The sequence below is a fragment of the Ambystoma mexicanum genome, chromosome 5q (assembly GCF_040938575.1).
Source record: "Ambystoma mexicanum isolate Mex_15411 chromosome 5q, UKY_AmexF1_1, whole genome shotgun sequence".
NCBI classification, from domain to species: domain Eukaryota; kingdom Metazoa; phylum Chordata; class Amphibia; order Caudata; family Ambystomatidae; genus Ambystoma; species Ambystoma mexicanum.
The window spans coordinates 129,551,036-129,574,836 of NC_090933.1; the positions used below are offsets into that span (position 1 = coordinate 129,551,036).

The window sequence follows — 23,801 nt, forward strand, 5'->3', positions numbered from 1 at the left end:
GTGGTTAAATCATGCAGTGAGGCCGAGTTCAGAGGTACAGTCCTGTGATGCACTCAGTAACGACTGCAGCCACAATATAACTTTCGCCTTACAGTTGGCCATGCACTACTACCTGTATTCACAAATACCTTTGTAGTATTCCAGGGTCCTCGTGCTTACTATTAAGCGTGGAACGGACACACGAGAATGCTGGGAGACAGTTGGCCGACAAGCGAGGCGGGCAGATGTTGGGTCGGTTGGCAAAAAAATAAAATATCCCCAGCACCTGTCCTTATTCGGGTGGTGCCACATTGGCAACGAGGTGGCTCTACTGCCTGCCAGTCGACTCACTGAGTGACCGACCGCGAACCTAGCGAGTTTGGACAAGAGATACCTGTCCTGCCTGCAATTCCAGAACAAAGAAATTGTGATGCAAGCGACTTATCCCGTCCCAGAAAGAGGGATACAGGCACGAGGAAGCACGCCAGACCGTGTGAGCCCGCTGAACCGTTAACCGTGCATGGCAGTTTCAAGGAAAACCGAGAGACACTCCTGTGCATGGAGCCTCCAGTTCCGTTGCCTTGCCAACCGGACAGCCATTAAGCGGGAGGGCACTTACGACGCAAAAAACTTCAGTGAATTGGACGACAGTAGTACAGAAAAAGTTGATGGCAGCCAACTAACAATGGCAACACCCCGCAACCTACCAGCCGCTGGTGCACCACACGCCATTGGGGAAGTAACAGTAACAACCATTCAACAAGTACCACGGATACTTAGCCTTCGGCATATTGAACCTCCAGCAAAATGTCCTATGCGAACTGGTAACCCCTGCTGTGCCATGGAAGAACAAGTTACTTTCTTACCTGGTAACGTTCTTTCGATGGGATGTTCCGATGATGTATTCCACATCTATGACAGGTAATCACCACAGCTGTGCTGCTTCGGAAAATTTTCAGCGTCTGCGTCCTGCATCGACACGCTGTCCTCGAGGGCCTCTGTCGAGCAGACGTCATTGGATGTTATAAGTAGGACGCACAACGCCCGTACCCTCAGTTGTACTTTTTTCCCCAGAAAGTGTGACACCAATCTTTTGCCAGTATGACCACAGAAAGCCATGTGGCAACGTAAGCTGCAATCGCATAAGAAATTCTGTAGAGGGGCAGGCTGGGAGGGTATGATGTGGAATACGTCGTCGGAACATCCCATCGAAAGAACGTTACCAGGTAAGAAACTAACTTGTTCTTCGAGGGGATTGGTTCCTCCAACCTATTCCAAATCTATGACAGACTCCCAAAGCAGTACCAACATATGGAGGTGGGAAAATATAGAATTTTAGAATGCCCAATTAAATTGCAGAATAGAGGACCGTCTTGCCAAAGGCCAAATCTTGCCCATGGATAGAATCCAGGGAGTAGTGCCTTACAAAGTATGGACAGACGCCCATGTGGCTGCTTCACAAATGTTACGAATGGGAACACCCCTTTGCAGAGCAATAGAGACAGCCACACCCCTGGTAGAATGGGCCCGTAAGCCTACCAGAGGGTCCTTACCCGCCAGGCGGTAACATTCAGAAATTGTCAAGATAATCCATCTAGACAAAGTCTGCTTATTAACAGCTTGTCCCAAACGCCTTCCAGCGTATCCTACAAAGAGCCGATCGTCCACTCTGACCCGGGACATGCGCGAGATGTAGAAACTTAAAGCTCTCCTAGGATCCAACCTATGGAGCCTCTCCTCTTCCTTACCAGGATGCGAAGGAGGATAGAACGCTGGAAGAATGACCTTCTGGCTTAAATGAAATTCCGACACCACTTTCGGAAGAAAAGAGGGACGAACCCCAAGGACAACCCTGTCCTTATGGAACACCGTGAAAAGGGGCTTAGCGGATAGTGCCTGCAACTCGCTCACTCTGCGGGCGGAAGTAACCGCAACTAAAAATACAGTTTTGAAGGTCAACAGTCTCAAAGGACAAGAATGTAAAGTCTCAAACGGAGCTCCCATTAGAAATTTTAAAACCATGTTCAAATCCCAACCGGGCACCTGGAAAGGTGACGGTGGGAACACATTAGTGAGCCCTTTCAGAAACTGAGAAATCAAAGGAATCTTAAAATAAGAACACTCCTCAGACGAGCGCTTAAATATGGACAGTGCCGCCAGGTAACCTTTAATGGTACCCACCTGCAGGCCCTTGTGGGCTAACGAAAGCAAAAAAGACAGAACCACAGGAATGGCACATGAAAACGGATCCACATTCTTAACCCTGCACCAGTCGCAGAACTTTCCCCAACGGCAACGGTACAGGGACTTTGTTGCAGGCCTTCTGGCCAAAAGCAAAACCTCCATCACGTCTTCAGGGAGGTCCCAATCCTTATACCTCAACCTTTCAGAAGCCAAGCATGAAGGTTGAGAGACTGGACCTCTGGATGGAGAACCTGACCCCCCCCCCTCCCGTGCGAGCAGATCGTCTCGGTAGGGAAGACGGCGTGGAGGGCAGATGGACAAGTCGAGAAGGTCCGGGTACCACGTTCTCCTGGCCCATGAAGGGGACTGGATTGCGTCCTCCTCGTCCTCCTCCACTGCAACAATTGGAGTCAGACATAGTAATGTTCCTGCTAATTTTGTCTCCTCCCCCCACCTCTCTCCTCTCCCTTATTGTTCCATGCACTTGTACTGTTATGATAGTTCTTTTTCACTTTCTGATCTGTTTCAAGGACTTGATAAAATGTATCTGTTTTCTTCCATGCTCACTCCTTGAAGCACATTGTGTATAGGAGCTATAAAAAAATAAAAATTAAAAAAAATCCCGAAATAGCGGAACTGATTGCTCAAATTTCCGATGAATATTATACACATAATGAGGGATCAGTGGATAACCCCCTCAGTGCTCTGTGAGGCATACAAGATGGTGTTGCAGGAGAAGATCTCTTCTGTGGTGGGGCAGCATAAGGGGGTCAGGAGGATCTAGATGGCGGATCAGGAAGAAGAGACGGCTGCTGCCGAGGCAGCCCATGTGTAACACCCCACTGAGGAGAGTAGGAGGACTGTGCTTAGGAGCACCATTCGACTCTGCACGCTGCCGAGGGATGAAGCTAAGGCAGCCTTCTAGGATAGGAAAGCCAGAAAATTTGAGATGGGGGATAAATGTGGAAGGATGTTAGCCTGGCTGGAGAGGAGGGACAAAGGGAACCGATGCATCAGAGAAATCCAGGAAGACAAAGGTAACACTAACACAGGCGGCGGACATAGCAGAGGCCTTTACAAAGTACTACCAGACCTTGTATGGGGAACGGGTTGGGTAAGGGTAGGAAGCGATTGTGGCCTACCTAGAGGCCATTAACCTGCCCTCGGAAGATGGGGGGAGCGGGGGGGGGCACAGAGGGGGCCCTGGAGGTAGAACCCACGGATGAGGAGATACAACTCGCAATTGGGAAGCTGCAAACGGGCAAAGCCCAAGGATCAAACTGCTTTGCCGTAGAATTTTGGAAAGCAGAGAATCATAAAGTAAGGGGGCCATGGTAGGGATGTTCCAGGGAAGCCAGGAGGCTAGACAGCTGCCAGAGGACTTGCATCAGGCCACTATTGTGGTAATTCCTAAGGAAGGGAACCCCCCCACCCAGAGAGCTGCAGGGCCTACAGGTCCATCTCCCTACTCAGAGAATCTAAAATTCTGGCTAAGGTGCTGGTCAAGAGACTCCTGGGAGTTTTGAGTAAACCGATTCATAGAAACCAATGAGACTTCCTACCAATAAGATCCACAAAGATGAACTTCCTTATAGCGCTTTGGGAACAGTGTATACGCTGGAGGGGCTGCATGCCCCGATGGCTTTAGACTCAGAAAAAGCCTTTGATTCCACCTGGTGGGGTTTTCTGTGGGCAGTACTAAATAGGATGGACTTCGGCACCTAACTTTTAGAGCTGGGTGAAACTGTTGTACACGGGACCCACGGCTGGAGTCAGAGTGAATGGGGCACTGTCCCGGGAATTCCCACTAAAAAAGGGGCACTAGGCAGGGGAGCCCGCTTTCCCCACTACTGTTCCTCATGGCAGTGACGGCCCTGCTGGCCAAGATCCGGGGAGACCCCGGAATTAGGGTATTCCAATGGTCAGCAGAGAGGGAGGACCAGATTTGTCTCTGCGCCAACATCCTTGTCTATTTGGGTGAGCCCAGAGTATCTGGACCAGTGGTAATGGAACGAATACGGGAATTTTGGGACTTCAGTGGTCTACAGGTGAACTGGGATATTTCAGAACTGCTGCCGGTGAGGGGGAGGTGGTGCCACATGACGTGGCTCAGGAGACTCAAATATCTAGGGATCCACATAGGCCTGGACGATCGCACCTTCTGCGGAATAACATGGACCCGGTACGGTCTAGAGCCAAGACAGACGTCCTTCATTGGCACACCCTCCCAGTGTCGATGCTGGGGCGTGCAAATGTATTCAAGATGCAGACTCTCCCGAGGATCCTACACATTCTCCAGAATGCACTTGTGAACATCCCTGCCAAAACATTCCAAACCATTGAGGGGATACAGAGAGGCTTATAGGGCAATAAGAAGCCGAGAGTGGCACGTTCCACCCTGGTCAGGTCGGTCTGGGTGGGGGATGCTAGGGCTACCCGACGCCAGGAAATACTATTGGGCTTCACAGTTAGTGGCCGTGAACAAATGGATATACGATGACCAGGAGGCCTCGCATATCCTGATGGAGAAACATACCATGGGTGACTACCCACCGGCACTCCGACTCTACGGGCCCTCGCCGGAGGCATGGACATCAGCCCTAGGGTTAGTGGGATGGCAGTGGGGGGAGGGGGGGTGATGAGGGGTGACAAGCGAAGCATACATCTGGGGGAACAAAGACCTCCCCGAAGTGAGGAAATTAGGCCATCAATATAGATGGGCCGCAGAAGATGTACAACAAATGAAACACCTCATTGAACAGAAATGTCTGGTCCCCTTCTGCAACTTGCAGGCTTCCCATGGGCTAGCCTAAAAACTAGCAATTCACCTACACACGACTACACCATGCCATGAGGGTAGGGAGGAGTGGGACCACCCTGAACGATCCACGCTGGAGGTTAAGCTGTTAGATGGGAAACTGCAAGTGAAAAGGGGCCACCACATTTTACCAGTTGATCAATAACTTCGCTGCCACTCCCATGAACAATCTGAGGGAACATTGGGAAAGGGACCTAGGAGCAATTGTGGAGGAGGAGGACTGGGTGGGGGTGTAGGGTACGGCAAGAGAAACTGGGGTCTCTAGTGAATTAAGACTGGTTCAGTTTAAGTTTATGCACAGGGTATACCTCACCAGGGTCAGGCTCCACAAGATGGGCAGGGCAACGGATCCCAATTGTCTTAGGTGGGGAGGGGGGGGGGGGGGGGAGGAGGTGGGCGCCTTTCTCCATACTACATGGGCTTGTCCTAGACTACAGCGGTTCTGCGGGATGGTACAGGAATTGGTGGGGGAGGCACTTGCAAGACTGATACCAAACTGTCCAAGATTTTGTCTGCTGCACATATGGGGGGAAAGGAACAAGTTACTTACCTGTAACTGTTCTCCAGCATGGGTCTGGTATGGATTCACATGCTCATGAATATTCCCCGTCGTCAGGCTGGGAACCCTCAGTAAAGAAAAAATCAGTATCAGTTTCGTTTCTGATCTGTCTTTCTTAGTAGTTATCAATCACTGATCTCTGGGTCATACTGCCCCCAGCCAATGACTGCCCTCTCCCTAAGCCCCACCTCTGGCAGCCATCCTCAGATTTAGTAGCACGCCAAGTGGCAGTATGACCAAGTGAAGAGCCGCAGAGGGGTAGGTGGGAGGGTTCGCATGTGAATCCATGCGAGACCCATGCTGGAGAACAACAGTTACAGGTAAGTAACTTGTTCCTTCTCCAGCATGGGGTCTGGCATGGATTCACATGCTCATGAATAAAATAATACATAGCAGTATACACATGCACAACCACGGGAGGTGGCAACAGGCTCAACATTAAGCAATACAACAACTCAACATTAAGCATCTCTTACCTCCTCACCAGGCTCACCTTAAGCAAACAGGTTGCGCATCACTGCTTGGCCGACCCTGGACTCCTCCCTGGAGTCCCGATCGACGCAGTAGAATCTTGTGAAGGTGTGCGTCGACCTCCACGTAGCAGCCCTGCAGATGTCCAGCAGGGGCACACCAGACATGAATGCAGTGGTAGCAGCGATCAATCTGGTCGAATGGGCTCTCGGACGGCCGGGCAGCGGTCGGTTTGCCAACCGGTGACAATGCATGATGCAGCCGGAGAGCCATCTGGAAATGGAAGTTTTTGAGAGAGCCTTCCCTTGATTCACGGACCCAAAGTTCACAAACAGTTGTGACATCTTCTGAAAACTCTTCGTGCGGTCCACATAGAACTTCAGCGCTCTAGCTACATCCAGCGAGTGCAAAGTCCTCTCGGCCGGCGTCGAAGGCGACGGGAAGAAAACCGGTAACACCAAGGGCTCGTTGAGGTGGAAGTCCGACGGCACCTTGGGCATGAAGGAGGGGTGCATTCTCAGCACTACCCTCGTGTCATGAAAAGTCAAGTATGGAGGCTTGCAAGATAGGGCCTGAATCTCTCCCACTCGTCATGCAGAGGTGATGGCCACGAGGAACGCTGTCTTCCATGACAGGAACTTCAAAGGCGCCGAATGCTTAGGCTCGAATGGGGCTCCCATGAGCCTGGTCAGCACCACATTAAGCTCCCACGCCGGGGCAGGGGCCTTCACCGGCGGGAATGATCCGAATAATCCCTTCATAAATTCCTTTACCAGGCGATGGGACCACAAGGACGCCCGTCCCGTAGTCCTGGTATATCGGGAGATGGCAGCCAGATGTATTTTTATGGAGGCATGAGCCAGTCCAGCTTTGGCCAGCGACAGTAGGTACAGCAGCACTTGAGGGGCCGTAATCCGCAGAGGGTTAATCTTCTGTGCACGGCACCAGACAGAGAACCTCTTCCACTTATGACCGTAAGACTTGAGAGTCGAGGACGCCCTGGCTTTTGCAAGAACCTCTCTGCAATCAGCCGGGATATCGTACCCTCCAAACTCTAGTGCTGCAGGAGCAAGGCCTGCAAGTTCAGTGACTCTGGGTCGTGATGGAGAATGGCGCCTCCTTCCCTGGAGAGAAGATCCGCGTCCGCCGGCAGCTTGACTGGTGGGGACGTTGACAAGTCCGGGAACCAGATCTGCCTCGGCCACGCCGGTGCGACGAGGATCATCCTGCACCTGGACTTCTTGAGCTGGTTGATGAGGCGGAGCAGCAACGGCAACGGAGGGAACGCGTATAGAAACAGGCCGTCCCAAGGGAACGAGAAAGCATCGCCCATACTCCTCGGCTGTGGGAACCTGCTGGCGAACCTCTGGCACTTGGAGTTTGTCGCCGTCGCGAACAGGTCGATCTGGAGTTTTCCCCATCGTTGGAAGAGTCGATCCACTTGGTCCTGGCGCAGTTTCCACTCGTGGCACGAGCGCAGCTCCCTGCTGAGTGAGTCCGCGATGGTGTTTTTTATTCCTGCCAGGTGGAAGGGAACCAGAAACATCCCCTGGGCGATGGCCCAGTGCCACAGATCCTGGGCCTCCTTGGATAGGGCTGGGGATCTGGTGCCTCCTTGCTTCCGTATATCGAACATCGCGTTGGTGTTGTCGGTGAAGATCCTCACCACTTTGCCCCTGAGGGACGGAAGGAACGACTTCAGAGCCCAGAACACTGCTCGGAGCTCCTGAATGTTCATGTGGAGAGACCTCTACACCGGGAGTCAAAGGCCTCTTGTGTGGAGGTCTCCGGTGTGGGCCCCCCTACCCTCCAGAGAGGCGTCTGTCGTCACCGTCTCCTGAAACGCTAGGATATGAAATTCTGTGCCTGACGTAAGGCGAGCACGGATGCCCCACCATAAGATCGCCCGACGGAACTCCTCGTCGAGAGGGATCCTGTCCTCGAAACAGCCTGTTGCCTGAAACCAGCGGGCGTTGAGGAACTCCTGTAGTGGACGCATCCGAAGTCTGCAAAGGGGTACAAGATAGATGCATGAGGACATCATCCCGAGGAGGGACTTGATGGACCTCACCCTGGCCACGTCCGTGGCTAGCAGACGCCGCACCTTGCCCAGGGTGGTCTTGGTCCTCTCCTCTGAAGGAAAGGCCAATTGCCCCACTGTATCGTGCTTCGCTCCCAGAAACAGTGCTATCTGCGATGGAACCAGGTGGGATTTGGGGTAGTTGATGGCGAACCCCAGCTCCGTGAGTAACCTGGTGGTCCTCGCCGTGTGTTCGACGGCGAGTTCCCTTGTCCTTGCCCGGATTAGCCAGTCGTCCAGGTAGGGGTAAATGTGGATCCACTGCAGACACAGCCGCGCCTCCACTGGTGCCAGGCACTTGGTGAAAAGCCTGGGTGCCGACATTAATCCGAACGGTAGGGCCCTGAATTGGTAGTGGCGTCCCTGAACCACGAACCTGAGGAACATCCTGTGCCTTTTTAGAATAGGGATGTGGAAGTAAGCATCCTCCAGGTCCAAGGACGATAGGAAGTTGCCTTCCTCCAGCTGTCCCAGCACGTGCTGGAGAGTTACCATCCTGAATTTCTGCGCCTTGATGTACTTGTTTAAGCGACGCAGGTCCAGGATGGGGCGCCAACCGCCTGTCTTCTTGATGAGAAAGTACCTCGAGTACACTCCGGAGCCCTGGAGCCCTCTGGGGATGAGCTCGATGGCAAGTTTCTTGAGCATCGCCTTTACCTCCAACAGTAGTTGAGGGACGAGATTCTCCTTCCTGGCCACGGGTGGAATGCGAGGGCACTTGTTTTGAAATTCCAGCGAGTGCCCGTTGTCCAGGGTGTCCCAACACCCAACGGTCGGTGGAGATGGACTCCCACACGCCGACGAACTTCGTCAGCCAGCCTCCCACCGGGGTGCTTCGGTGGGGGCCAGACAACCCGACCGGGTCAGTCTTGCTTGGAGGCGGCCTTGCCGCCTTGGCTTCCTTGGCGACGGGAACCCCCTTGCTTGCCGCAACCTCTGTAGGCTTCCTGGGAAGAGGAGCGGGCCGCTGTCATGAGCACTGCTTCCGAGAAGCCAAGTCAAGCCCAGCATCCCCGGAAGCAGGCTCACGACCCTCGTCCCCGGCTCCAGCAAACCCCTATTGGGGCTCTTTGGACCATGTCCTGGCGCCTATGGCGCCAGGCTCATAAGGAACCTCAGTCCCGGCGCCAGGGGCGCCGGGCTCATAATTCTTGCAACGGTGCTTGGGTGGACCTACCTGTAGCAGACCATGCTGCATACTCACCTTTGCAAATGCTGGCAGGATGAAGTCCCCAGCCTTCTGCTGGGAGGAACTATTCCCTGAACTGGGACTACTTTCTTACCTGGGTGGGGCTGGTGCCACTCCTTAGCTCTGGAACACAGGAACTCTTTTACCTGGGCGAGGCTGAGGAAGAAGACGCCCAATCACTCCAAAACTATTTAAACCACACCCGATTGGGAAAATGTGCTTCGCGTTATTCTGCATCTGCAGCAGGACGCTCACCGGGTCAGCTCCAGCATTCCAATGACATCTCCAGCTTCAGCTCAGCAACCTGTGGAAGAAAGACACGAGAACTATACTTACCATGCAGGAATCCAGACACCGGCAGAACCTGCAAGCAAAAGAAACATAAGGTTAGCAAGTTGCAACAGGTTCTCAGCCGCGCTCGCTTACCTGATCCATCTGTGCTTTCACGGATTCTTCGCGGCCTTCTCTTCAGCAGCCTAACTGCACCTGTAAAGACAAAGAACATTGTTAAGTAGGAATCGGGTGAAGGCGGCCGCATTTACTTTTCTTACCTGCTTTTGTGCGCGTATTACGATCTCTTTAACCGCAGCAGCCCGGCACCTGAAAACAAGAAAAGACATTATTTAAGTGCCATTAAAGATTGCAAGAAAGCCTAACACTTACTTGTTTCCCCACGTGCATCCGCAAATGGGAAAACGCCCGCAAGGTCCCGACACCTGCAAATAAGAAAAGAACATTGTTAGAGGTGCTATAATAAGGTCACAGATCATTATACTAACGTACTTCGCGCGTGCAACGGCAACGGACGAACAACGCCCGCAACATCTCAAGACCTGAAAACAGAAAACAAGGGACATTATTGAGGTGTCATTGAAATTCCCATACCTACGTACAACCGCACGTGTCATGCTCTCAGTGACCACGCCCTCAGCATCCAGGCACCTGAAAAAGACAATGCAAAGACTTCATTAAAGGTGCCCATCTCTTCAAGTCTATAAACTCTTTATACCTACTGGCATCCGCCCGTGCAGTAACGGCGGCATCACCTTTTGGCATCTCAGCACCTGTGCCACTTCTAAGGCCACAAAAGACTTTGAGGACCTCCAGTGACGTAACTGGAACCCACGCACCCCTGCATAAGTCGCAGGATGGAGAGCCCAGCATTTATACGCCTAAGGTGAGAGCTCACCAGGACATTGGACTTTCGGAGAGTTGGCGATTAGTGAGGAGGAAGTCCAGCCAAACGGTCATTAACCCTTTTTTCTTCCGCCTGCAGAAACCTTACCCTGCAAGCCAGACGGTCAATAAGAGGAAGCCCAGTCCAGAGAGTCATCCGAGCTCTACGCTTCTCAATTGGAGACTAACAGTTCAGCCGGGACCAGCGCCTCCGTGGGAATCAGGTGAGCGTTACAGCCGCCTTGCGGTAAGTGGAAGAGCCACCGCTGGATCCTATGGAGGCACCCTGCCTGCCTCTGGCGCTCCGAAAGGAGCGTCGCTGTTGAAGCACCCAGAGGGCCCGGGCCGTCCACGAGTCAGTCTTGATGGCCTGTAGGGACTCATCCACCGCCTTACCAAAAAGGTTGTTGCCGTCAAACGGCATGTCCAACACCCTGATCTGGACGTCCTGGCGAAAGGGGGGGGGGGGATCGGAAGGGGGGTTCAGTGCCTAGCTCCCCCTTCGAGATCGACCGGGTCCGCTCCAGCAGCCTACCCGGGTTCTCGGACTTCCTCTTCCCCCGAACCAGAGCGCTGGCTCGTGGTCGAACGTGCCGGGGAAGCAGCGCCCTGCTTGGCAACTGAAGAGCACGACCTTTTGGCGCTTCCAGTGCCCGCAGACTCGCGGTGCTTGGCCTTCTGTTGGGCCCCCGTCGCCGGGGCGCCCTCACAGGACTTAGAAGCCCGCTCAGACTTCACCTTCTCACCTGCTGTGCCCTTCTCTAGCCAGGCGGCGAGGCGGGAACGACGATCTTGTTTGGTCCGTTCCGAAAGGTTCTTGCAGAACGCACAGTTTCTCCACGTGCGATCCGAGCGTCGAGCTTCCCTTGTCCTGGGCCATGTCCGTTGAGGTAGGCCGCAGATCTTCCGGGATCCTCCAAGAAGTATAAACTCGAAAACTTCACCCTTGAGGGGCGTAGAAGAATTCCGAAACAGGTCCCCGTTATCGGAAGTAGAAACGGTGGAGCTTGAGGCTCGATTAAACCGAAAAAATGAGAAAATCTCCTGAAAAAACGTGAAAACGCAGTAAAAAAACTCGAGAGCTAAACACGAGGACTCCCAACACTTGAGCGTGCGGTAAAAATCTGTGGATGGCTGCCAGAGGCGGGGCTTATGGAGAGGGCAGTCATTGGCTGGGGACAGTATGACCCAGAGATCAGTGATTGGTTACTACTAAGAAAGACAGATCAGAAACGAAACTGATACTGATACTGATTTTTTCTTTACCGAGGATTCCCAGCCTGACGACGGGGAATATTCATGAGCATGTGAATCCATGCCAGACCCCATGCTGGAGAACTGACTTCACTAGCAAGGAGTTATGCCTGATAATGACTGCATTGATGGTGGCCAAGAGACATTGATGCGAATTGTGGAAGTGGGACAACCCCAGGGATTCCCACCTGGTCGAAGGGAATGGACCATTGCTGTGAGATTGTGCAGCGGGTGTACAGAGACATAGGTTGCCCCCACAAATACAAGCAAATCTGGGGGAAATGGCAGGAGATGAATGGATGAGTGGGTGTGGTGGCAGGGCACACTGGAGGCAGAGTGACGGGGGTTGCTCTTGACGTTTTTCTGTACCTACTTTGTTTGAAAACTCAATAAAAAAGGTTTATAAAAAACTAACTACAAATATGTTAAATTATATTGAGATTTCTGTTCCTGAGGGTAGCAAGGATTCTAGGGAAGTACAAATGATACACGTTCATAATGTCAAATCAAATTAAAAGGATGATTGGTGTTGGTTAGCAGAGGCACTGCACAGCAGCTCTAGGGTCTACAAGGGAAACTTGGACTTTAGGGATAGTGTTAACTTCATATTTCATTCTGGAATTCTCGTGGACACATGCACTTTTTATGAATCCCAACTTCAGTCTAACATTAAAGGGTACAAGGTTATCCCGTTACAAGTAAACTGGCTGGTGACCTGATTGCCCTCAATTGATACAAGATCTACTTTCAACTAGCTCTTAAAGGCTCTGGCAGTCGACCACAAGATGGCTTAATTCTTGTTAAATGTTGTCCTGCTTTAAACAATATTAAAGAGTAAATTTCCAGCAGGGGGCTTGGTTACGGAGTTTGTATTTGTTTACACAGGGAGTTGAGAAAGATTGCGTTTGTGAATATTCATTGGCACATAGGTGTCTGTATATGAAGTACGTCTTTAGAAACCATTTTGGATTGGTTTTGCTCAACTGAGAATGGCTTAGTTTTCTTAGCGGGGGATTTGAATTCCAGCTGTGTTAATGGGGATACTAGCATCACAAATATTGAACGACTGCCCGAAGTGGTCTTTAATTCTAAGAATAAACATATATGGTATAAAATGGTCCACAATGTGTTGGGACTACAAAAGTTCAATGGGACAATTGTGTGTGATATTCCCGGTAAGTCAACTTGGCAAAGAGGGAAAAGTTCTATATTGGAATATATTTTTGTAGATCATTCATTGTACTCTTATGAAAGTTGTACAAACTGTATGGTGCAACCACTGTATGTGGACAGCTGCTTTTGATCTACAACTACCTAGGTGCAACACGACTGGTCCTGTAAATTTGGTGCTTAATTGAGGCGAAAATCGAGTCACTTGGAGCATGGGGGCAACAGGCAAACGGCATCAGTGTTAAAAGATAACACGTAAGTGGAAGGCGAATAACTTTAATCTGACCAATTATTAATCTTTTATAGATGGTAGTCAAAGATTTTTGGGAAGAATAAGCAGCTTACCATGCAGTCGAGAAAGTCTCGTAAATATACCCATGCCTTTGATCCCATTGTGGCAGAGTAAAAAAACAAGTGCTGAGGCTGTTAATCAAAGGGGTCAAGAAAAGTAAATTGGCGCCCGATGCAGAGGTAAAGGAAAAAAAACGTTTTGGATAAGGCTTTAATAATTGGCATAAGAAAGAATGCCGTATATGGAGAAAAGTCTTGGACATTCCAAACACAGTCCCTGTGGATGAAATTAGATTCGAGCTTGGGTTGAATTCCTTAACAGTTCAAGCACGGTGGAAGTACTTACAACTGTACTATAAAATACTGTATCCCCTGGGTGATTAGTTATACAGTGACTTGACAATAGTTCTGAGTAATGGCCAGGAAACTATGCTGAACTCTTTTAGTGCAAATTGTGGTAAGGTGTGGTCTCATTTGCAGTCGACACTAGATGATGCAAGGCTAAGTTAAAACAATACTATCAAAACGACTAGATTTGTACAATGGAGTCATACCATGGCATTGAGTCACTAAGCCATTTAAAGTACAAACACAAGCAACTTGGGGCCCTTCCACCTTGCATGAAATGCTTCCCAATCCAAAAGGCACGTTTGGAATTCATGTGATTTTGTTGGAATTTATTTCCAGCTAGAAAGATTGTGAAAATACAATAATTGACCATCCGGTATGCTATTGCCGATTTTGTGAAGATCTGAATGAATTTTAAAGTTTAAAGCATCTACTTATGTATTGTCCTAAACTGTTGTCAACACACACTATGTATATTAAAGATATGTATACAGTGAGTTTTGTTGAGAGTGAAAGGTTATGGCAGAGATGCCTCAAGGGTTCCACCGCCTCGTTGGCACTCGCTGTCATTGGGGTCATCAAGTGCTAGAGGAGTAATTAATTTTACTTTCTTTTTTCCTGAGGGAGCTTGGAAGCATTGCTTTAAGATCGTAGTAGTGCTGGACGTTTACTTGATTGAGTCTCAGGAACCTATATGTTGTTTATTAATATGTGACTAATTAGTGCTCCAACTTTGTTAGAAGGACAAGTTACTCTCTTACCCGGTAACGTTCTTTCGATGGGATGGTCCGACGACGTATTCCATATCTATGTCAGGTAATCACCACAGCTGTGCTGCTTCGGAAAAGTTTCGGTGTCTGCGTCCTGCACGTCGAGACGCTGTCCTCCAAGGCCTCCATCGAGCCGACGTCACCGGATGTTACAAGTAGGACACACGACACCCGTAGCCTCAGTTGTAGTTTTTTCCCCAGAACGTGTGGCACCAATCTTCTGCCAGTATGACCACAGAAAGCCTTGCAGAAACTTAAGCTGCAATCGCATAAGAATTTCTGTAGCGGGGCAGGGCGGGACGGAGCGATATGGAATATGTCGTCGGACAGTCCCATCGAAAGAACGTTAAAAGGTAAGAGTAACTTGTTCTTCGAGGGGATTGGGTCCTCCGACGTATTCCATATCAATGACAGACTCCCAAGGCAGTACCAACGTATGGGGGAGGGAAAAGAATTTACAATATAGAAATTTATAACGCCCAATCAAATTGCAGAGTAAAGGACCACCTTGCCAAAGGCCAGATCCTGCCCATGAATAGAATCTAGGGAATAGTGTCTTACAAATGTATGGGCCGAAGCCCAAGTGCCTGCTTCACAGATTTTACTAATAGGAACACCCCTCTGCAGGGCAGTAGAGGCAGCCATACCCCCTAGTAGAATGGGCCCATAAGCCTACCGGAGGGTCCTTACCCGCCAAGCGGTAACATTCAGAAATTGCCAAGATAATCCATCTAGACACAGTCTGCTTAATAACAGCTTGTCCCAAACGCCTTCCAGCGTAACCAATAAAGAGCTGATCGTCCACTCTGACCCGGGACATGCGTGAAATGTAGAAACTTAAAGCTCCCCTAGGATCTAACTTATGGAGCCTCTCCTCTTCCTTACCAGGCTGCAGAGGAGGATAAAATGCCAGAAGAATGACCTTCTGGCTTAAATTAAATTCTGATACAACTTTCGGAAGAAACGAAGGACAGACTCGAAGGACAACCCTGTCCTTATGAAACACCGTGAAGGGTGGCTTAACAGAAAGTGCCTGCAACTCACTCACTCTGCGAGCGGAAGTAACCGCAACTGAAAATACAGTTTTAAGGGTTAACAATCTCAAAGGACAGGAATGTAAAGGCTCAAATGGAGCACCCATTAGGAACTTTAGAACAAGGCTCAAATCCCAACCGGGCACCTGGAAAGGTGACGGTGGAAACACATTAGTGAGCCCTTTCAGAAACTGAGAAATTAAAGGAATTTTGAAATAACACTCAGACGAGCGCTTAAATATTGACAGCGCCGCCAGGTAACCTTTAATGGTACCCCACTTGCAGGCCCTTGTGGGCTAAAGAAAGCAAAAAAGACAGAACCACAGGAATGTCACATGAAAAAGGATCCACATTCTTAACCCTGCACCAGCTGCAGAACTTTCTCCAACTGCAACGGTACAGGGACTTTGTTGCAGGCCGTCTGGCCAAAAGCAACACCTCCATCACGTCTTCAGGGAGGTCCCTATCCTTATATCTCAACCTTTCAGAAGCCAATCGTGAAGGTTGAGGGATCGGACCTCTGGATGGAGAACCTGACCCCCTCCCCTGCCGTGAGAGCAGATCATCTCGGTAGTGAAGACGACATGAGGGCAGATGGACAAGTCGAGAAGATCCGGGTACCACGTTCCCCGGACCCATGCCGGAGCAATGAGGATCATCCGAGAACCGAACCTCCGTAACCTCCGCAGCACTAGCGCGATGACGGGGACTGGAGGAAACGCATACAGCAGTGGGAAAGCCCACTCACACCATGAACGCATCCCCTAAGGCTCTCTTGGAGGAAATTCCTGCGAGCAGAACCTTTCGCACTTCCGGTTGACACTGGAGGCAAAGAGATCCACTCGTGAGAGATTGCGCTCTGCCTGCTCAGAGCGTCCGCCGTCTCGTTTTCACCTCCGGCCAGATGAACTGCCGAGATCGGAATTTCCTGCTGGATGGCCCAGAACCAAAGCTGCATTGCCTCCCTGCAAAGATGAAGTGACCCTGCCCCCCCCCCCCCCACCTTTTTGTTTAGGTAGTGCATGGCCACTGTTGTCCGTCAGAATCAGGACATTCTTCCCTCGCACACTCGTCATAAAAGCCTTCGGGGCAAGCCTGACGGCCCTCAGCTCCAACAGATTGATATGGAGTCTGGACTCAGACGGAGACCAACGACCGCTGACTGTCAACTCATTGGCATGAGCTCCCCATCCCGTGAGGGATCCGTCCGTCACAATCGTCACCTCCGGCCAGGGTAGCCAAAATGGAGCCCCCTCATCGGATTGCCTTTGACGGCCCACCACAGAAGGTCCTGGGCGACCGAGGGAGGCACCTGAACGGAGTCCGACATCCTGTTGGAGGACTGACCACTGCATCTTGAGAGCCCATTGCAGAGATCTCATCCTCAACCTGGCCTCTGGCACCAGAAGAATGCAGGATGCCATGAGGCCGAGCAACCTCAAGAATTGGAACGCTGGGAGACTCTGGGCATGTTGAAACTTGTGCACCATCTGCAAAATGTGATGAGCCCTCACCTGGGGAGGGAAACACTGACCCAGGGATGTGTCGAGCACTGCTCCGATGTACAGGAGCCGCTGTGTTGGCATCAAGTGGGACTTCTTTAAGTTAAAGGAGAAGCCCAGCTTGTGAAGGGAGTGGCAGGTGACTGACAGATGATGTAGGACTTGCTAGGGAGAGTTTGTCCTGATCAAACAATCGGCCAGGTAGGGGTAGACTTGAATCCCCCCACCCCCCTTTCCTGATATACGCTGCCACCACCACCATGAGCTTGGTGAAAAGCCTCGGGGCGGAGGTCAATCCAAACGGCAGGACCGTAACTGAAAGTGCGCGTCGCCAACTGCGAACCTCAGGTACTTCTTGGGATGGATCGGCACATGAAAGTAAGCGTCCTTGAGGTCGAGAGACACCAACCAGTCCTGAAATTGAAGGGCCTGGAGGACTTGAGAGAGAGTAACCATCTTGAGCTTATCCTTCTTGAGGAGCTTGTTCAAAGCACGCAAGTCCATGATGGGTCTCAATCCTCCGTCTTTCTTCGAGATCAAAAAATAAGGGGAATACCATCCCTTGTTCCTCTCCACTACAGGCACCAGTTCTATAGCGCGGTTCTCCAGCAAGGATTGAATTCCCTGCGCAAGGAGCAGATCCGGACTCTTCAAAGAGATTCCCTGGTGGATTGTCGTGAGGCCTCTGCTGGAAAGGAAGACAGTAGCCGTGGGCTATGACCTCCAGAACCCACACATCTGAAGTAATGGCACGCCATTCTACAAGATGCTGCGCCAGCCTTCCCCCAACCGGCTAACCATGGGACATGGCCTCATAACTGAGCTGAAGCTGCTGCGGCATTGCCTGAAGGTAAAGAGGCAACTGCCCGAGCGGCCTTGGCACCTCAAGTACCTTGTTTTCCACCTCTGGTACTCCGACGGTTGCCCCTTTGACTTGCAGCTCCCCTCGATCTACCAAAAGAGGAGTACTATCGAAAGGAACCTCCCCTCCATTGTTGTCCCGTAGGACAAAAAGGCGGAGGTTGGCGAACTGCAGCGCTCAACGGCTTCGCTGCAGCTTTGGCGGTCTGCAACCTCTCAAGGCTCTCGTCAGCCTTGCTGCCAAAAAGAAGTTCACCATCAAAGGGCATGTTGAGGAGCCGGGCTTGTACATCGGGAGCAAACCCCGACTTCCGAAATCACGCAAATCTGCGCATTACGGTGCTCGCCGCCATGGACCGGCTAACGCAATCTCCCACGTCCAGACCCGACCAAACAGATTCACAGATGACATCCATGCCATCCTGAACAAGAGCAAGAAAGCCATCCCGTTCCTCCCCTTCGGGAATGTGTTCAGCTGCCAAAGAGACAATTCCACAGAGTATGAGTGAAACATGCTAAGGCACACAGAGTTGGCAGCCTGTAAAGCCATACCCACTGAAGAAAACACTTTCTTCGCCCAGCCATCAAAACGTTTGTCGTCTCTATCAGGAGGGATGGTAAGGTACGATGCCCGTTTTGCCGGGGCCGTAGCCGCCTGCAATACCAAACTCTCCGGAGTGGGGTGCATAATCAAGTAGCTGGGGTCGCTACTGGCTGGACGTTATTTCTTCAGCAAAGACTTGCTCACTGCCAGGAGACTCTCCAGAGCAGTCCAAGCCGCTGCCACCCTTCTCTGCAAAGCCATATGGAATGGCAGTTCCGGGTCAGTTGGTGGACCTTGGTCAAGGATATCCGTCAGGTCATCCTGCAGAAAATCCACTGGTGGCTCAGACCACCCCAAGTATTCCGTAACCCTCGACATAAGGCGCCGGTACGAGGACTCGGCGTGGGTGCCAGGCTCAGGCCTACCGAATTCCACCTCCGGCAAGGTGTCCAAACCACTGACGTCGTGCAACGACTGACACAGGTCTTCAAGCTGGCTATGACCAGACAAAATCCCGTCAGGCACTTCAGCAGGAACCAAACCTCCTTCCTCAGACCCTTCCTCCACCTCAGAAATATAATCCATGGGCTGGAATGGGGCACAGAAAAAGGGACAAAGACATTTTTATACTTGGCCAGAGCCTTTCTAGGGGGTTCCACCGTGCCATTGGGTACCTCCGACAAAGCAGCCTCGAAAGGCGTTGATGGAATTGGAGTAGAGCGTGGCGCCGACGGCTTCGACACAGTCCTCGAGGGCGGAGCCCCAAGCGTGTCCTTTGACAGCCTGGGCGTCGTTGGCTTCCTCGGAGGCGGAGCCTCGAGAGAGTCCCTTGCCGACCTCGGCGCCGAAGGCGTCGATGTCTTCTTCGAAGACCTCACAGGCTCTGACGGTCTCGAGGGTGTCGAGGACCGGGACCTGGAGCGGGCATGTCTAGAACGATCCACCTTGTCCGATCGAGACCTCGAAGGTGCTTGATGATCGCGCCGACCACCCGAGCCTGAAGGCGTGCGAGTGGCAGCTCTAGCACAGTCACAGCCGCCGTCTTTCGATGGCGCGGACGGAACAGAGCCCTGCGACTGAAAAATTGCCATCATCTCCTGCCGAAATGAATCCCATTCCGCAGGAGTGGAATGCTTGTTGGGACAAGCAACCCGCCGACGGCCGGAGCCCTCGGACGGGGAAGGCGACCAATGACGGCGCTTCCGTGAGTGCCTCGAAGAGGTAGAGGAATGGTGGGACCTACTTCGGGACCGAGACCCCCCCCCCCCCCAGGACCAGCGACGACGATGCGGAGAGTCGCCCCTCGAATCGTCAGTCGAAAGCCCAGCGGATCTCGACTTCCGAGGCTTGGCCACCTTACCAACAGAAAGCTTCTTACGCTCCTGCAAGGCCTTCGACGTAAGTGACTGGCAGTCTACACAATCATCCGTGTCGTGGCCCTCACCGAGGCACCAGAGGCAGGTGTCGTGCGAGCCCGTCAATGACATCTTGGACCTGCAGTCCCGACACTTCTTAAAACCCGGCCGCGGGGTGGAAGACGACGAAGACATCATGGAAATCTTCACAACGAACAGGACCGAAGAACCGAAAGAACAGTAACTCAGAAGAACCGAGGCACGCCGAGATCTCACGTTTGCGGAAAAAAACGGAACTGAGGCTACGGGCGTCATGCGTCCTACTTATAACATCCGGTGACGTCGGCTCGACGGAGGCCCTTGAGGACAGCGTATCGACATCATTGGCGCAGGACATTTTCCAAAGCAGCACAGCTGTGGTGATTACCTGTCATAGATATGGAATACGTCGGAGGCCCAATCCCCTCAAAGTATCACATTTTCCAAAGATGTTTAAATAGTGTATTTTATAACTGACTACTTATGTGCATTTGTTTCGTGTTCATAATCTACAAGGTTGAAACATGTTTAACCAATATACAATAACAAAATAAAAAATAAATACTGTGGGTGGGAAGGTTGATAGGCAAACAAATATTTTGTGGGAAGAAAAAAAAAAAACACCATACTTTTCTGAACACCCTTTACAGAATTACATATCCCGAACTTCTTTAAGGAAATAAAATGCATGTTTTGTCATAAATGTACATCGTTATATTTAATAAAAGTGAAAAATATAATAGCAAGCCATTGGGTATCCAGGGATAGTCGCCTTGGAAATGGCGACCAGGGCGGCAACATTTGACCAAATTTGCACACAAAAAATATATGAGACCCGTCATACAATATGTGGGTGAAGGCTTTTAGGGGTGCAGGGTACTTGGCGACTTTTTCCAGAACACACACACACACACACACACACACACACACACCCCCCCCCACCCCCCCCCCCCACCCCCACCCCCCTCCCCCCTAAAGCTTTGGCTGGAGAAGGTCTCTGAAATGGAAGTGAGAGCGGTTGGGATTTCCCCTTATTTTGCTGGTTCAAACATTTGCAAATTAACTTTACTAATTCAGCCAGTGATTCTTGTATAGACCAAAAGTCAATAGAACAAGAAAGCCTACAAGCAACTGGCCCCAAATGCTTCCTCCGCTTGTGAAAATGACAGACTCATTGAAGCAGAAGAACAAGTTACTTACCAACTGCTAATGTTCTTTCAATTGGATGTTCCTCCAACGTATTCCACATCGTGGACAATACTTGTCAAAGATGTGGAATACGTTGGAGGACACAATCCATTCGAAATGATGCACTGCTTTCCCTTAAATATAGGAGTTGTAATCTGAAACTATAGTCTTATATTAAATATTATAGTTACACAAAAGTATTTTAGGGGAGTAAAGAATATCAATATGTTTTCATCATTCAAAAAGAAAATATTTTGCACGGTTTGAAATTCAAGTATTCTCAGCCCTGGTGAAGAATGCGTCCCCTGCAGGCTTGTTTCTCAGGTGCTTGCAGACACCAATCCTTATTCATGGAGAGACTTAAAGACCAAGACATCATAAAAGGTCATGCATCTTGAAAAGGGAGAAAGTGCTTCTGCCTACACTTTTGGTTATTTGCCATGCAATTGTTTATTTTCTTTCAGTAATCTGGAAAAGCAGGATGAACTGTGTAGTAACAAAACTGGATAACATGCTAGAGGTTCTTTCAGGGATAGGTGTAAAAACAATGCTTTTTAATTTTCATAATGATGCAGACATGCCTGATGCAAAACAAGAGCAGCATGGTCCCAAACATGTCTAAGCAAACTGATCTCTCATTGTCAGAGTATGAATATTGTTCAATGTTAATGTCAAGCAGCTCTGAACAAGCGGAAAACTACTGGCAACAAGAAAATAAACTCCGACTTTTCCCTCACCATGACTGGATGCTCAGACTGACAATTCAAACATGTCAGATCAACTGCATGCATAAATAGCATGCAGCAAACTGCTGTGCTGCCCACAACAAAGGAGATTTAGCGTCAGTTTCTTGCAGAAACCGAACCCTACACTCAATTTTAACTAACGTTTGCTCAATGACCGCCCCCGGCAACTTGTCCCTCAGAAAGATAGGGTTGACTAGGATGACTCAAGAAATTTTGCATCCCATCTAGGTATCATGCACACTAAGTTGGGTGGCATATTGTTGCGGGAGATAGTTGGGGGGCAAGTGCAGGCTTTGCTTTCTGAAGTTGGCATATCCAACAACACTCGAAGAGTCAAGACAGTAAGATCTATGCGAGAAGCTTATTTCTTCCATTTAGCATCAGTAAAGGCATACAAATCTAGAGGGTTACAGAAATGTAGTTGCAACATGGGGTAGGCATTCCATCATGCCAAGGTCCTCTGGTCTGTTCTCTGTCTCGTCAAGGTTAAATGCATCTTTCACTTGTTATGGAAAACAAACTAATGAAGAGGAAAAAGATACTCACTGTGTCAGATCTTGACCACATTCTGCACACAAGCCTTTCATGACAACTGGATGGCTGCATCCTTCCAGCCGCACCAAAACACCCCTGCAGGAATATAAACGACATATTTAAGCATGCATGTTGCGACTCTTCGACACTACTTCATGGCACGGATTATGCACGATATTAAGCAGCAGTACACAATTTCATAAAGCATACTTTAAGAACTTTCAGATAACAATTTACATCGCTGGCGTAACCATTTCACTACCTTTACAACAATTCAACATTCACTGTGGATTGGGGAGCAAACAGATTTGTTACAGCAAGGTAGAAAACCTCGAATTTAAACCCACCAGCCCCATCTATATTTATTCGTCTAAATTCATAGTTTTAAATTCGAGGTTTTCTACCTCGCAGTAATGGTTTGCGTTATTGTTGACATTGAACGCTTGAAGCAGTAAACAGTGGCAAGGTTACAGAAACATGCAGCTACCACCAACATTTGAGGTGGCTGAATACTTTCCAGGTGGCAGGCAAGAGTTGGAGACAATCCATAGTACAGAGGCAAAGCAGCGATGGGTGCGCTGGGCAAAAAGTGCCTACACAAATGGTGGCACTAAAAAGCTGTGGATTAAGCGGCTGCAGCAAGAGAATGCGCAAGGAGCAGGAGAGAAAAGCAGCAACCGAGTGAACACAAGGGGAAAGGAGAATCAGAGAGATTAGCAGCAAGGAAACTAGACAGACCAAATAGCAAGGAGCAAGGATTTCGGATGTACTTCCAGATATCACAGAGACTGAAGATGGAAAAGAATGCCTTGAGATTTACCCAAATGGAAAATCCCCAAATACATATTAGGAAATTGAGCCAAAATCACTGCACTCTGGAAATCGATCCAAGTTCCGAGATTCATCTGAGAAATGGGTTGAGCACAGAATCCCAACATCCTAAGACTTAAAGCCCAAGTATCCAAATTCATATATTGGACTGAGCAGTCTGAAAAAAGTACTTGCACCTGTTGGGAATGAAGCACGCATTCCTAGCCATCTACTTAGTCGAGATTGAAGGAACTCTGGCCAGGTGCAAGTCCAAGTGAATACTTCCAACCACCTGGTAAACCTTGGTTTTAAAACTTAGAAAAAAAAAAAATGATGTGTCTGGTCTAACATATTTTGAATAAACTGCCCCAAGTGCTACCCACAGAATCAAAGTATACAAAAGACACATCCACCAACATTATTCCATGTATCACTACTCGTGTGGTGAAATAAAATGCAACAGTACATAGGTAATGTGCAATGCACCATCGAATCAGTGAGATGAAAATGTGCTTAACTGAGATAGTTAAAAAGCAGAAGTTGACAACCCTAGAACCAGACAGTATACTTTCTACTCAACGCCTCACGGCACATTGTCACGTCTAGATTATCACTTGATATTATCAACCCTTAATCCCAGCAGTGGTAGGTGTTGAGGCGGGCAAAATAGTATTGGATCATGCAGACATTAATGTTACACTGGATTGTTCAAATGGAAGACAATCTAAAGATTGAAGATAGCAGCTTAAGACTTCTTTTCCAAGACACAGAATTTAAACAATACATTGAGGAGTAAGTAGCTTATATTTATAGCAAGGACTCCATACAAGACATTTGTGGGGTTTGGGATGCAATGAAGGCTGCTATGAGCGGGAACCATCATGCGTTTTGCATCACAT

At 49.9% G+C, this 23,801-nt stretch overlaps 1 protein-coding gene across 1 annotated transcript in view; it reads right to left on the reverse strand.

The window, feature by feature from the left end:
- CTDP1 (CTD phosphatase subunit 1) overlaps positions 1 to 23,801 on the reverse strand; it is a 1,764,689-nt gene that overhangs the window by 1,614,439 nt on the left and 126,449 nt on the right. Inside the window, exon 2 of the mRNA XM_069620649.1 lies at positions 22,105 to 22,188. Coding sequence (XP_069476750.1) covers positions 22,105 to 22,188 — 84 coding nt within the window. The remainder of the gene's footprint in view (positions 1 to 22,104; positions 22,189 to 23,801) is intronic.